Source organism: Anser cygnoides, chromosome 6 (assembly GCF_040182565.1).
Source record: "Anser cygnoides isolate HZ-2024a breed goose chromosome 6, Taihu_goose_T2T_genome, whole genome shotgun sequence".
Taxonomy (NCBI): Eukaryota; Metazoa; Chordata; class Aves; order Anseriformes; family Anatidae; genus Anser; species Anser cygnoides.
Window position 1 is genome coordinate 5,684,585 of NC_089878.1, and position 15,378 is coordinate 5,699,962.

The 15,378-nt window shown below is 40.4% G+C and overlaps 1 protein-coding gene across 7 annotated transcripts in view; it reads right to left on the reverse strand.

The window, feature by feature from the left end:
* MFSD6 (major facilitator superfamily domain containing 6) overlaps positions 1-15,378 on the reverse strand; it is a 43,785-nt gene that overhangs the window by 4,783 nt on the left and 23,624 nt on the right. For all 7 annotated transcript variants that reach the window (XM_048058477.2, XM_048058483.2, XM_048058479.2 and 4 more), the window contains 4 exons: positions 12,223-13,821; positions 6,885-6,982; positions 2,406-2,567; positions 1,727-1,825 (listed from right to left, as the gene is read on the reverse strand). In XM_048058477.2, the coding sequence (XP_047914434.2) occupies positions 1,727-1,825; positions 2,406-2,567; positions 6,885-6,982; positions 12,223-13,769 (1,906 nt within the window). In that variant the 5' untranslated portion in view covers positions 13,770-13,821. The remainder of the gene's footprint in view (positions 1-1,726; positions 1,826-2,405; positions 2,568-6,884; positions 6,983-12,222; positions 13,822-15,378) is intronic.

Below are 15,378 nucleotides of genomic sequence, written 5' to 3' on the forward strand. Positions count from 1 at the left end.
AGCCAACAAGCTTAAAAAAAGTGAGGCAGGCAATGAACCAAAGTGATTCTTGCTATCTTAACGTGCTTATCACTGCACTGAAAGCAGAACAGAGGCGCAGACTGCCAGGAGCAAGACATGCCACAATCTCATTAGGGAGACGTGATGTGGATGCTGCCCTTACGAGCAAGGCTGTTCTGCAGCTGCAGTGAGGTGCAAGAGGGGGCTGCATAAGCACGAGGGGTTAAGGAGTATGAAGCAGCCCATTTGTCCCCTGCCAGCTATCAAAAATATGTATTTTCAATGTTACGTGGACATTTAAAAGATATAAGGTCCCAACAGACCTTTACATCTAAGGTCTTCTCATAACCTGAAAGAATTTTCTCAACTTTCTTAAAATACCACCCATAAAATGTCTATAATGACCCTACACTGTGTGCCTTACAATCCTGAATAGCTAGAGTTTTATATACAAAACGTAATTAAACAGACTGTTAGAAACTGCTGGATATTTTACTAGCTGCATGTTGTCTATGAGTCTGTAAGTAACACATAGTGTAGAGTTTGAGAAAATATTTTGTTCAAGCATTTTACTGATTAAAAAGATCTTTTTCAAAATTATAATCATATTTTGTTTACAGACTTTTAGATAGTACTCAGTATTTTAAGCTATGGCTGGATGTCCTCTAGTAGAGGAAGAAATGAAGAGGGTAATCCTGCACACACTTAACACGCTTCGCTTTACTCATCCAACTGGTATTGTTGAAAGCAACCTAATTCTGCCATGCTTAAAATTAAGATGCACACTCTCAGGACGGGTAGAGTGCGTATTAAATGAAAACCAAAGACTGAAACAAACTAGGTAGAATAAGGCCACCAAGAACAATCTATTCCTTCGTAGCTTCATGCGTAATTAACCAAAGGTTGATGGGAAACTGAAACAGCGAATGTCCTTCTTTCCACCTTACCATTTTTTTCAATTATCATTTGAACAGAGGTGAAGAAAATTCTAGCAAAATAAATATTTGAACACTTCAGTACAGGCAACTTGATAACTGGTCAAGGACAAGTCATTGACAAGTCACAAGTGACTAAAGAAAGCTGACTTTCATTTCACACTGAAAAGTAATCTTTTGGGTAAAAAGCAGATCAAAAATTCATGACTTCAGAATTCTGCCACTGTTTTACTGTCTTTATAAGAATTACATTTATGCTAAATCCTTAACTTTGCACCAAGTTTTTTGTTTCTCGTTAGCCTTTATATTAATAAAGGCGGTTTGAGTTCTATCTGTGGGTTCTCTGATGCCAGAAGAGAACTGAGGCAGCCCTAAAAGCTTCTGTCCTCTGTCTCTATAATCTCTGGCAGAGGTGACTTGGAATTGTAGCACGAGACTATTCAGTCATCCAGAAGGCAGCCTTAAGGAACTGATGTAAGTGGAATAACTCATTACATCTGTTAAGATTAATCTAAGAGATTCCCAGAACTAAGAGGACATACAGGTAGTAAAACATGTTGTGCTTTCCTCTTATTGATAATTAAGAACTCAGCGCTGCACTCCTTTGCAGAAGCAGCACAACACCTCAATTTTCATCACTGCTCAGGAAAAGATTTCTCATTCAAAAACCAACTGTTCAGTCAAAATCTCAACAAAGGCACCGAACAAAATTAAAGCAGCAGGGAATGACTTCTGGAGATACGTTTTTCTCTAATTTTGTAGTATCTTTAGTAACATGAATATTTAATTACCTTCTTCTTCATCAGGAACTAGCAGCCACTGGATCAGTGCAAAGAGAAGAAGAATCACTAAACAAGCCATTCCTATTCCTCTGAATGTGGCAGCAGGACCTGGAACGGGATTTTTTTTTCTCAACTGAGAATCTACTTACCTAGTAAAGTAACACAAGATGAGTCAGCATTATACACTCTTAGGGTATCTATTGCCCCATGCAGACTCTTGCCAGCTTGTCATATTACATTTTCTTCCCCCAACAGGCTACATGAAGGACTTGTTATAAACGGTGTAGTTAGGTTTCACTTGTACACTGAGAGGCTGAAAAGCATCAGCATAGTCTCTCACAAAGCATTCCTTCCTCTAATTTAAGGATCAAGTTGTAGATTTGCTCACACAATACTAAAAGTATCTAGGTATAACAATTTTAATCCATCTGAAACATTGAGAGGACAAAGTTGTAAATCAACCTGGTGTGAATTCAGTGCTGCTCCTGCTTTGTCAGCAGGGTCCTGGGCTGCAGGCCTCCTGAGGTCCCTGCCAGCCTGAACACTTGGCCGACTCAGTGACTTACACCGTGTATTAATCCCTACACCATAACAATACCTTACACATAAATAAGTTTTAAGCTGCTAGGCCAGTAAAACCAGAACTTCAATAACCGAACCAGAATTGCTCGGCGCAGTTTTTGCTTACCGAAATAATTGACCAATACCCCTCCAACCATAGCCCCGCATCCTCTGCCCAGGCCCAGGTGGAGGCCTTGCAGGATTCCCTGGGCCGAGGTCCGCAGCTCTGGGGGCACTGCCGCGCTCAGGTACGAAATACAGGCTGCCCATATGGCCGCATGCGTGACACCTGCAGAGGGAACACGGTGATGAGGACAGGGCCCGCAGCGCGCCCACTGGCTGGAGCGTGCCATAAGGGACACACGAAAACCCCATTACCCCCAGTGCCCGTGGAGTACAGATCAACCCATGTCCCATGGCCACATTCATCAGACCCAGCTTCCCAATATGGATTTCGGAAGCCTCTTTCTTGCAGATTTGGGGTCATAAACAGTTTTTTCCACCCAAGAACAGCTCAGCAGAGAGAGGAATGATCCTCAGCATGCAGGAGCAGGCTGCAGGTGGAGCCCTCCTCTCTGGGCACCTGCTCGGTGGCTTTCTGGGGAGCGGGGAGGAAGGGACAGGAAAAGTCTGGGCTGAGAAGAAGTTGGAAAAGCAAAACAGCCTTGTAGCTCGTCACACGTTAAGTACGCCTGAACTATTTCGCCACCCTCAGACTGAGTGGGAATATTTATTCTTATTTGAGTGGTACTAAAAATAGTAATCACAGCTTACCAATGCCTAAGCTCTACTGCCTTGTTTAAAAAAAAATAATGTGTTGGCATAACTGATGATTCAGTCAACATGTTTCTGTCCTCTGCACTTGACTTATTTAGGAACATTTGGACACTCAGTAATCCCTTTTGCACTTAGGCTGAAGGCTCTTCAGAGCAGGACAATGCATTAGTTTGTAACATACTCAAAGAATAACTTGGATTTTGCTTGGATGCAAAATGATAAACAGCATCATCTGAAACTGACATTGTTCAGGTATGTTACATGTCCAGGAGGCTGTACAGTTTAATTCCAAATAGAAACAAACATTTCTCAGTGTTTGGGTTTGTAATAAGTTAACTACTTAGAGCACAAAAAGACCACTTCTATACATCGTGGAGCTGGCTTTGGTAATAGGCACATCATCTTGTTGAAAAATGAAAGGCTTACATTAGGATGAGTGTATTTTATCTTATCATTTACAGCTTAAGGCTTTAAACCTCAGGTTTTCCATGGAAAAAACTCTGAATTTAAAACTCACTGAATATCAACACATTTTTACTTAATGTAAACTCACGTAAGTATTGAAAATAGCAATGAAGAAACATCCCAATAACAGTGCAAAGCTAATCTAATGTAGCTAATGTGCTTTTGTTTTACAAACAAACATTTTGCAACTCACCTAAAACAAGCAGTTTTATCAGCTGCTGAAGAGTCTATCAAGTTTTAAAGCCAGGCAAATCACAAACACATCAGACATTATTTGAACCATGAGACACAATACTGCCGTACTTGTTTGGAAACAAACGGCTGAATGTAGCCAATGTGTTCTTTATGTTTTCACCTCTGCTAGGATATCCAGATAGAACACGGAGCTCCCAGTTCGCCTGAAAATAAATCCACCCCTTCAAACCAGCTCATCTTACTGGCCTCAAAAGGTACAGGCATTTTTTTTTTTGTGCATATTACTAATGTGAGGTTTTTTATGAAAATTATTTATGCATCAGTGGATTTGGAACAGTTTTTACAACAACTTGTGTAAAGTCTGGTCTGGATTACTGTTAATCACAGTTCTTTCAAAAAGGAGCTGTTAACAATAAACGTATTTTGAGATGACTTGCTGAAACGACTAACCACCATTTGGCCATCTGGATTACAGCAACAATAAATGTAACAACCCTATGTTATGCTCAGAATAATGATATTTAGCAATCTTAGTGCTACTTTCCATATGAAACCAGAGCTCAAAATTTTGGGAGCCAAATTTATTTCAAGAGATCTATCCTAATCGTGCAGTTAAGGATCCAACCTCCGCTCTCTAGACATATCTGTGTTGGCTGGAGCATCAGCAGAAGTCAGTTCTCAGAACAGCACTTGCTTTGGAGTTTGTTGGACCACTGCCATGTGAAAATAGCTAATTTTCAGCTTATTCATATAGTTTTGTACATTAGAAAATTCCTGTTATGCAGCTTGGTTAGCTAAGCATAGCTGTCACCAGAGAATTTGAACCATTGCTTCGGAACAATGTGAATAATAATTTGCAGCTGACTAGTACATTAAAACTTAAACTGTCAATTGCAAAATTAATGAGATTGCTTGCAAATTCAGCCTGACAGATGACCTGTATATGCAGTAAGTATTTACCTGCCAGAATGCCTTAAAAATTACCAGTTAAAGATTCAGCCTAAGCCTGTATCTACATACACTGCATGTGCAAATAAATCCTACAGATCTGAAATCGTGAATTAAGAAGTGAGCTTTTATCTCCTCACTTACTCCTGTAAGAGTACAGGACACCTCAGAAGCCCTCACCACCCAGTTACACTGACAGTAACCAAAACGTTGCATAGCTCCTACTGCGATCAATAGATGCAGTCTACAGAGTCGTCTTCCAGCAATCTCTCCATGCCCTTCAGCACAGCACATGGGGATAATTCTCCTTGTATTTCAGAAGCATATTAAGAAGAAAAATAAATTCTTTACAAGAGTCAGCTGTAACTGCCGTTGACCTTAAAGGCCCTTCAGCTGACAGCACTGGAGTTTACACAGACTCTGACAGCTTCCTGGAAGCAGAGCTGTGCTTGATTACAACTAGGGCTTCACACGGGATTTAAAAGACTTATCAGCTTGATGCAGTTACGTGGCCCACATGGTGCCCACCTGCTCTGTACAATGTAATTTTTTCTTGTTTCCAAAGACTTCTAGCCCTTACACAACAAAAAGCAGCTACCACTCTTACCTCCCTCTGTCAGCAAACTCCCATAATGAAAATAAGAGCTCCCACCTCACCAAACTTCATTAAGGTGCCACTTCTTACCCCTCCTGACACATTCCATGGATGCGTAGGAAGCAAAGAAGAGTCTCAAGACATAGGTTTTAGTAATTACTGAAGAAGAAATAATGAATTGGGAACAGAGCAAAAGCAGTAAGAGCGGGGAGGGGAAGAGAATAATAATGGGTGGGGAAAAAAAGCCAATGGTACTTTAAAAAGATTAATTTGTTCTACAATTGACCAAGACTGAATGAGATTACTGGAAGGCAACAGATGTAGTCGTGTAGTGGCAGTAATTAGGTACACACACAGTGCCTACAGACTTCATGGACACCAACACCACGTTTAGTTTTGTTGTTTTTGTGTCTGTGTGCGCTATTTTTAACTTTCTCATTTTCTGGCTCTAAGTAGCTGCAAAACTCATTTTTCTCCAAAAAGCAAGATTAACCCAAGCGTACATAATTCAACAGCGGCTAGAGATTCTTTGTCACATTACCACATTTTAACACTTGGTATAAAAGGTGATGTATCAATTCAGTACTTGTGATTTGGAGGATTTTTGTATGAAAATCCAGAAGCTCACTTTTATGGCAGATTAATACAATAAATTGTTTTTGTTGGCAGGCAGGGAAGGAGTCAGGACACAAACATTTATTTCTGTGTATATGCAGGGATCTACACAGTGTTCACCAACGGCACTTTCATGGTTAAGTTATTTTTAAAGTCAGGGAAAACATTCTCTGCATTTAAATTAGCTATTCTCTTGCAAGCCTGCAAACCCAAATAATTCAGTATTCTTCAGATACTGAAGGAACAAGAAGTAAAATAGTTTACATTCTTCCTGGTTTTGAGCAGTGACACCCATCACAAAGGCAGGAAAAAAATGCGAGTTAGAGCAATTTATACATTAATATTGCAATGAAGGTCTTACAAACTTCTTTGACAACGTGACTTGGGAAACAGGGCTCAACTTACTTTTCAAAGACCAGACCTCTGTGGTTCTAATTAAGTTAGTTAAAAGGCAATTATCTTAAAGAAGTTCCATTAACACTGACAAAGCTACTGAAATAAATTCCTCTCCAGCCATTAAAAAAAAGAAAATTCAATAGTCTAAGGCATTGATCAAATGATACCCTGAAAAACAAGTGCACAATATTTTACCAGAGACAGAATGACCCAGACTACATTCTTTTTCTTTTTCATTTTTTTTCCACGGCATCCTTTCAAGTATGGTGACCTTTTGCATGTAATGAAGTTCATATTTATCCACCAAACAGGATCTGTGGTAGGTGTGTACCCAGCTCACGCTCTGTCTCTTTGTTTAGCTAAAGGGTGTGTTGCCTCGCACAGTTCTGCTTGAATCAACAGCGAACTGTGCACAAATGCAAACCCACCCTTTTGACGTCAAATATTTTCCAAGATAAACAGTAAAGTTTTATAAACTTGGGTCTTCTGGGATATTTGTAGTCAAAAGAAAAAGGAAAGGAAATACCAGATTTTTACTTAATCACAGTTCAGCTGAAAACAAAGTAATATAAGCACATGATCTTATACTGGAAAGCCATTAATGTACTGTCTTACCTTGAAGTACTTCCATTGGGAGGACGGTCCAGGCGTTTTCCAGATATGAGATGTAAATGTAGCGAGCTGTATTGCAGGCAAGACCAATATACAGCACTCTAGAAGAATTAAGGAAAAAGGAAGTCATAATAGTTTGCACTTGCCTTTTTTTGTATGTTACGACACACCTTACTGCTTCAGAAATCAATTACACGTGTACAGAGTTTGCTTGTCCGAAGCATTTGCTCAACAGAAAATACCTCCTTTGAGTCTACACCTGAACACAAACGCCCCTCTTGCCCACTCCAAACACATTCAGAGGAAGGCTAAAGTTAAGACTCTCTTCAAAATCCTAGCGGAAAAAAAAATCAAAAGGGTCAGCAGAGATGCAGAGCTTTTAATCAACTTTGGTAGCTTCAAGCCATACTCTGCACAGAACTGTATTCCACAGAGCATTTCTAAGCACATTCAATATCCCTTCCAAACAATCTTCTTTTCTAATCATTCAGAGATTATTCCATTTTAATAGTAAACCTGGTGCAGGTTTGGATTAGAGGAATTAATTTCACCCCAATTAATCTAAGTTTATAGTCCCAGTATCTTCAAACTGCTCAGAACTACTCTAAAAACACATCCCACAGAAGCAATATGGTTTGTAACAACATGCCTCAGGATAAAACTTAACCATCCTGTTGAAAAGCAGCAGATGCTGCATCTCAGAATGAGGGAAAAAAGCTCTTATTACAGCTTTTAAACAATGAAGCACAGAGACTATTTTTCACAGTGGATTTCCCATTGCACGTTTAACCCGATGACTTTTAATTTCCAGTTTTCAGATTTAGCTTTGTTTACCTTCAGGTTGGATATTCATCCAGCTATCTTTCTCTCACTTTGAGAGGGATTTTAGGAATGACTGACTTAATTCGAAACATGATTTAGCTTGAGAAAAGATGCTGTTGCAACCTTTAAAGGTTCTTCAGAAGTAAGGATTACTTAATCCCTAAACATGCTTCTTGGTTGACTCCTGGTTTGGCACGAGTGATTTAAATGCAACTGGTAATTAATGTGCAAGCACTGATACTGAGAAAGAACGTGTTACTCTTTGTGCTGATCTTTGGTTAGCTATTCCACAAAAGCACAGCAAGGTTTAATTCACTGGTACATAGCCACTGACAAATCTGGAGTGAGATGCAATCATAGAACTGCAGCATCTTGTCAACATTTGAGATCTCTAAATATATATGTTGACAGCTAAAATACCCATACCGTAATTTTCAGCATGTCAGCGATATCAAAAAAGATTAAAAATTATAAAGGCAGGCCTTTCGCAACAATATGGATTTACAGACAACAATACAGATTACTTTCAGTAAGCTGGGTGAGTTTGCAGGGTTTTTTTCCCCCCAAAAAATTACTCAAACTCGTCTGCGCACCATGCACCACAAGTTTCACCTCTCCCTTTAACTTAATAACATCTGTGCCAAACAAATAACTTGGTGTCTTTTACAGCCACAGCTTAATGTAATTCTGAGGTATAATCACACCTGTGAACTGTGATAGGACACACGCTACAGAAGGTAAGCAAATCGAAGAGGTTTGTGGGCTCCTACGTCACTAGGTAAGACCCAGGGTATTGCAGACTCTTGGGGACATGAAGGAACCATCCACCTCACGTACCTGTACTTCCCTATCAGCACCGCAGATGCCCCCAGCCCTTTGTTTAGGGCTGTTTCCCCTCAGTTTAATTTCAGTTTTGTCTATCAACAACTCTGCCCGTCCAGCAAGAGCTTCTTTCCTGTCTCAGCCATCCCCTGTGATGACCAGGCCGCAGGTGTGAGGAAGCCGCCGGCGCCATGCTGGCACCATCGCCACCAGCACGCTCAGCTACCTGCCTTCCTCCACGGAGTTACACCCGAACCCTGACTTAATAAGGGCAATTTAGTTAGCTTCTGCCTTTTAGTTTATTAGAATATGGATGGGGTTTTAGGTGAATTACAGTTACTTGTGTGAAGATTTCTGTCATTATGCTTTGGGAAGGGCACGTCACATCAGAACTTTTGTGTATTTACAGAATCGTTTCAAAAATTGTTTGCAATAACCACTTAGGCTTTTTATGAGACCTAAATGGATAATGTAAACAGACGGTTCTTACGAAACCTATTTGCAGTATCCACAGAGACACCGTATTCAATTTACAGGTTAAACACTTAAAGCACTGGATCTATATTTATGTCAAGACTAAGCTGTTTACAGCCACGACTACCAGGCTCTGCTTCCCATCAAGACTCGCACGCTGGAATTATGGTCAGACACACACACTCAAGCTTAACCTTGAGTAGGATGTTACTTTCAGAGATTAACATCCTCTTCCTAAACTCAGTGGCAGCTCGAAGTGCTTCTACACAGGGCGTCACTCAGCAATGGTGCCTAAATATCTGACAGGCAGTTCTGTATGCTTTTCCATCGTAACACCCTCTCAAAGAATTGTGGCTTTCACACAGCTGCTGATGACATTTCTTATAACTTTTTAGTTTACATCTAAATGAAAATCTCCTCTCTCGTTCTCAGAAGGTGGCTAGAGGCAAAACAAAAGCCCCTTAGCACTCCCCTCCCAGACCCACAGGACAACACAGCCCTCTAGCCAAACTGCTTGCTGTCATTGCTCCGGGCTCCTCCAGTCACCTGCCTACATGCACCATCAGAAACACGAGCAGCACGTGTCACATATTCCTGCGATACGCACAGGAAAGCTAGCAAAGACAGAAATAAAGCATTATAATCAGCACACATTCACATGGTCACGCTTAGAACAGCTGGACAAGGATTTTGGTATTAGTTCAAGCAGCCTGTGAACACAGAACAGGTTTCAAGATGTGGGGAGGAGCTTATGTGCTAAGGCATACAGTGGTTGAAACTGAAAGCTTTGTAAAACTAGAAAATGAAAACCGAGCTCGTATGTGACATGAGTGTAAAGTCCATTTTCTTGTAGTTCGACAAAGGACAACCGACAGTATTTTTTCCCGCTGCTGTGAAAGTGCATAAGCAACTCTGCTACTCATACCTGTCTTCAAAGAATTAGGACAGGAATAATATTGTTCAAGGAAATACTGCAGGAAGTTTGCCTACAGCCAGCAGTCTAACCACCCAAGAGAAAGAGTGCATATGTATCCACGTATTTTTTTAATTTACTGACATAAGTCAATGGAAAGTGAGACAACCTTATCAGTGAAGTCACCTCACCAAAAAGAGAAGTCAAGCCACCTCCCCTATAACCAAAAAACCCCGAAATAATTCACAGCTAGCTGTGGATTAAGCATGACTTTATCTTTCTTATCTCAGACAAGAACTTACACCTGAATTCCCACGAACGGCTAACTCTTTGTATGCCAAAATGCTAAACAAGGAATTTTGAGCTGTGAGAGGTGGCAACAGGGAGGCAGAAAAAACATATCCCAAGAGCTTCTGGCTAAGATGGTTCCAAGAAGGGTATCTAGTTAGAGGATATTTTTCTTATTAATGGGAGAAAGAATACCTGCACTATAAGGCAACAGACATATACAGAACTATCAAAAGAACATGAATTACAAACTCCTATCAACACCTTCTTATATATAAATATATATATATATAAAAGCTTTATATAGTGAAGTTCAAAAATACAAGGAGAACTTAGGAGTTAGAAGGAGAACTTGAGACTTCTCAAACTGCGATGACTAAATATGAGTAAGCGTTAGATAACATTAAAATATGAGTAATCTGCACTTCCCAGGTGTAGTTACAAGGAATGTTGTTCCATTGCAAACACAAACTAGTATTTTAACAACTTACCAGTCTTGGTTTGATAGGCTTACCAGTGCAAAAGAAAAAAGAAGAGTTAATCCTGTACATCATCTTTCTCTTTTACAGGCTAATGTCTCTGTTATCCCCCCCATACCTTTTATGCCATCTTATTCACAAGCCTATCATTCTTTTGGGTTTTCTTCTTTCTCTAGTTGAAGTCTAAGCCTGAATTTTGCCCTATAACAATATAAATGGAAAGAGCATACCCAAGCTATCTTTAGCTATCAAGATTCTGATCTGTTCTCACCACTCCTCCATCATCATATCCTTCCTCCAGTCTTTGCATGCAAAGTGTCACATTTTCCTCAAACTAATTGTTAAATTCAGACATTAAATGACTGACTCAAAGTAAAGAGAGACTCCTCAGTTTAAAGGAAGGAAAAAGAAATCTCTTACGTAAACTCTCAAATTACTGTGCTAAGTATCTCAAACATTTTTAGTAGAAGTCAAATGAATCAAAAAAAAAAATCATCCCAGTAAGAGCAAAACAAAAAACCAAACAGCAAAAACACAGAACAGAATGCACAAAAACAGCACAATTAGACAGCTTAATAAAAGACATCTTGATGACTATGTGACTATAAATGGGCCTTTTGGAAAAGACATACCACTGAGAGCTCTGTGCTTACTTGCACTGAGTAGCTGAGTAAATACAAAACAAAACAAAAACCACCACCACCAAAAACATTACAACTTCATTAGCTGAGATCCACCCCTACCTTTCTTCCCTAATCTTTATTTTAAAGACTGAAGGAACTTATAACATGCAGAAATTAAGTTATTTTTCAATTTAGAGGAAAACAACATTCACAAATATGCTGGAAGTAATCATTTTCACTTAAACAAGGCAAAAAGCATGTGAGAAGCTCTAATTTCAGTAGCTAACACACACAGTTGCAACTACAGGAAGAGAGCAAGGAACTGAACTTGTAAGCAACACTACCAAGCTGCAACCTCATTCTGCCAACACCCCGAGCCTGATGATGGGGGCATGTGCACAGGAGGTGCTCACCTCGCTGCTTCATCTCAGCCTTCTTCCCTCTCAGCATGCAAGTGACACCCTTGCAGGCTACTGTGGAGGCAAAGACTGCCCTGCAAGGAGAAGTGGGCTAAGCAAGAGGTTTCCAGAATGCTGCTACTCACAGGAAAAAAAAAAAAAAGTAAAATTAATGGAAATTGTATTTCAAAACAGACGATCTTTGAGTAGGAGGCGATTTGTCAAGATCTCTAACAGAGCTCTGAATCGCTGAACTAGGATGTCTTCTGGAAATGTCTGCAAAGGGTTATGGTGCCACGCATAACGTGTGTACTAACTGAAATGCTAACGAAACATTGCAGAACATCTTCAGCTCTTAAAATAATAATAAAAAACTCCATTAGGCACCTTCATAGCTGAGCAGGACTTGGAACTTCAAAATAAAAGATTTCACTCAAATTTCACTTCGTATCACAAGGCCAGGCCCATAATTCAATATTTTTTTTTTTGGTAGCTCTTTAATGAGTGCTAAGATCTCCTTACCTGATATGACCAACCAATTCTATCAGCTTGTGGCTGAAGAAGTAGGCAGTCAGCTCAGACACATGACTGAGCACAGAGCAAACTCCAAAGAGAGTGGTGGTGCCATTCAGGTCTTCCAAGTGCCAGTAGAGGAAGGTGAACACAAAGCCATATCCAAAGCCCATGAACCATGCCACGAAGAGCACTGAGCCATACTGGATACTACAAAGCAGTTTTATGAGGTCCCAAAAACTGAACGACTGCGACTGGCTCATACTGGTTGTAGGAGTGTTGTCGGAGGATTCATTGGAGGCGTTCCTGTCCACCTGTGATATTTCCACCTCCTTCCTCTTGTTTTCATCTTGCTTGAAGTGCGTATAATGAAATCGAAATTGGGTGGCCACAATTAACGCCATTGTCATCAGAACACCAAAAACGATGAAAACTATCCTGTAGTTCTTGTATTCAGGAGCTTTACATCCTTGACCTTCAATGACAACTTCCGTATGGGTATAGTCGATGCCGATTCCCACGGAGAGCATGGCCAGCCCCCAGCCCAGAGACCCCCACATACGCTGCAGTCCGTACCGGTCCCTGTGCTTGCCGAGGTATTGCAGAGTTACAGTGTCCACAATTGTAACAGAGGAAGCACTGAAAAATTCTCCTATTATGACAACCAGCAGAATGAGTAGGAAGATGGCTTCTACTTCTTGTTGATCATAAACGAGCACGGCTTGGTCAGAAGGCATCGGCTTTGCAGTGATGGCAGCTGGGGTGGTACTTGGAGTCATGTTCCCTGGTGAGACTGGACTAGCAGTGGTGTTTTTCAAAATAGGATGAGTACTGTTTTCCAAGGCAAACTCCATGTCATTGCTCTGTGTAGGTAACAGGAATGTTATTTCAGAAGTAGCAGTCCCTGTCGCTCCCAGAGTGACGGGACTGGAAGTCAGCAGGTCTCTCTTCCCACGAACTTTGGGGGATGCAGTACTCATGGTCGTTAGCAGAGATGACATTGAGGTGTTTTGCGAAATGGTTGTTAAAAGGCTGCTTGCATTGGTGGGATGTGCTGGGGGAAGGCCCTTTGGTACACATCTTAAGGTGGCTGGTCTAACAAATCCAATCCCCAGGTTAAATAAAACCCAGCATAAAAGTGAGAAGAGAAGGACGATCTTCCCTTTCTTGAAGCGATCTGCTACCACTCCCCAGAAGGGAGCACTGCAAAACTCAATAAAGTACCTGATGCCCACCAGAAGTCCACTCTGACTGGGTGACATACCCAGCTGCTTGTAATACACAGGCAGCAAGGGGTAGAGAGAGCCATATGCAGAATAGAAGAAAAAATAAAAGACCTTCGAGATCAGAAGATCATTGTTTATTTTGACGCAGTGCTTTTCTAACCAGTCCAGCTCTTCGTCTGGGACAGTGGTCGTCTCTGTCGAAGGGGATTCATTCTGGGGCTGCAAGTCTTGATCCTTGGAAATGCCGTTGAAAGGATCAGCAAGCACATACTTTCTTTTCTGTTCTTCTTCATCGTCGGTTAAAATGGCAACCTTATCATCAGCTGCCATGGCTTACCACAAGCATCCAATATTTGGTGCGCTCTCAGGAACTAGGGCTACCCTGCAAACAAATAAAACATCACATGGTTAAGGTACCACACAGGAACAGGTCTGCTATGCTAGTCATCAAGGACAAACAGAGCTTCTTTTCTATAAGTGGTATTCTTAAGCAACAGATGCAGTTGTTGCCACAGCAGTAATTTGTGGGAGGCTCAAGTTTTCAGGCTGAATGGGAAGAGAGGTGGGAATTAGGATGGTGAGAATTAATCCTAAGACAAGGTTAAGATAAGGGACCCTCAAAATTTGGATAACAACCTTAAAGGCATCAAAGACCTGGGGCAAAGAAACACAGAGACAGAAAGTAAGTACAGACCCTACAATGACTGGTTCAAATAAAACTCTGAAATTGAAGCAAGGTCAACTGGAGCATAAATTGTACTGCAGCCGACTACGTTTATCCTTTGCAGAAGAAAAAAATAAATTGCAGAACTGACAAGCAACACTTAAAAATAAACTCACCGCTACTTAAACACTGGTTGAACAGAATAGTTTTCACATTTAAAAACAACAGGCCACTCTAATAAGCTGGGTTAGCTAACGGAAGCTTTCCTCTTAAGGAATAAAACAAAGTTATGCCAACAGACTACCTCTCAAAATCACTGTATTAGGCAACTACTATTGCTGTAAAGTTAACCTAGGAAGATTAGCTCATATGCGTTATGAAATGTTGAACATTTAATATATTTTGGTTTTGTCCTCCCTTTTCTGTTTTGGTTCAGTGTTCATATACAGAATCTTTTCAAGGACCAGTATGTGAAAATAGCATTTTATTCACCTGGAACTTCTCTGGGAGTGCTGAAGTTTAGATAGGGAATATATTTCCCATGGAATCTGAAATATTTTTTGCAACTCTGCATTTTGTTTCCACTAGAAGAGCTCCACTGAAACTGCAGCCTTTGAGAACTCTACTGAAAGCACAGTATCATCTACTGAAAATCAGTCATTCACTGATATATCCAGCTTCTTTAATTATTTAATGATAGCTCAGAATGTACTTAAATACCGACAACATATTTGCAAATCGATGCAAGGCTAGTAGCAGAAGAGAGATTTAAACATTCATAGGTATATTAAACGAATTGATTTGTGCTGATCCAAGGTACACATAACAGGCGACGGAATAAGCCATGGATAGTCGTAAAAGCAACAGCCCATTAAAATAATCTAAACCTTAGTTCAGCGTTACACAGCTCTAAAAATACCACCATTAAGATCCCAAACTCTCCTGAGGTTTCTGTTTTTCACTTTTAAATGACATTTCTATGGGATACTACCTACAAGGATCTCTGGTTTTACTTAGGCTGGCAAGGTTGCATAAAAAACTTGGAGCTGTGACCATTCATGTATTCAAGGTCAGAAGTTAATCAAAACAATGCCAGCACATACACAGACTGCTTTTTTTCTTCCAGTTGCTCTAAAAAGACTTCAGAGACAATTGGATTAAAAAACAAAATATTTCAAGTGTCAAAAGATTGGATAAAGTCTTAATTAAGTTGTTTGAACAGTCAAATGTGAAAATGCATTTTCTTGCTCTTACCTGCTACCATCAAAAGCCACC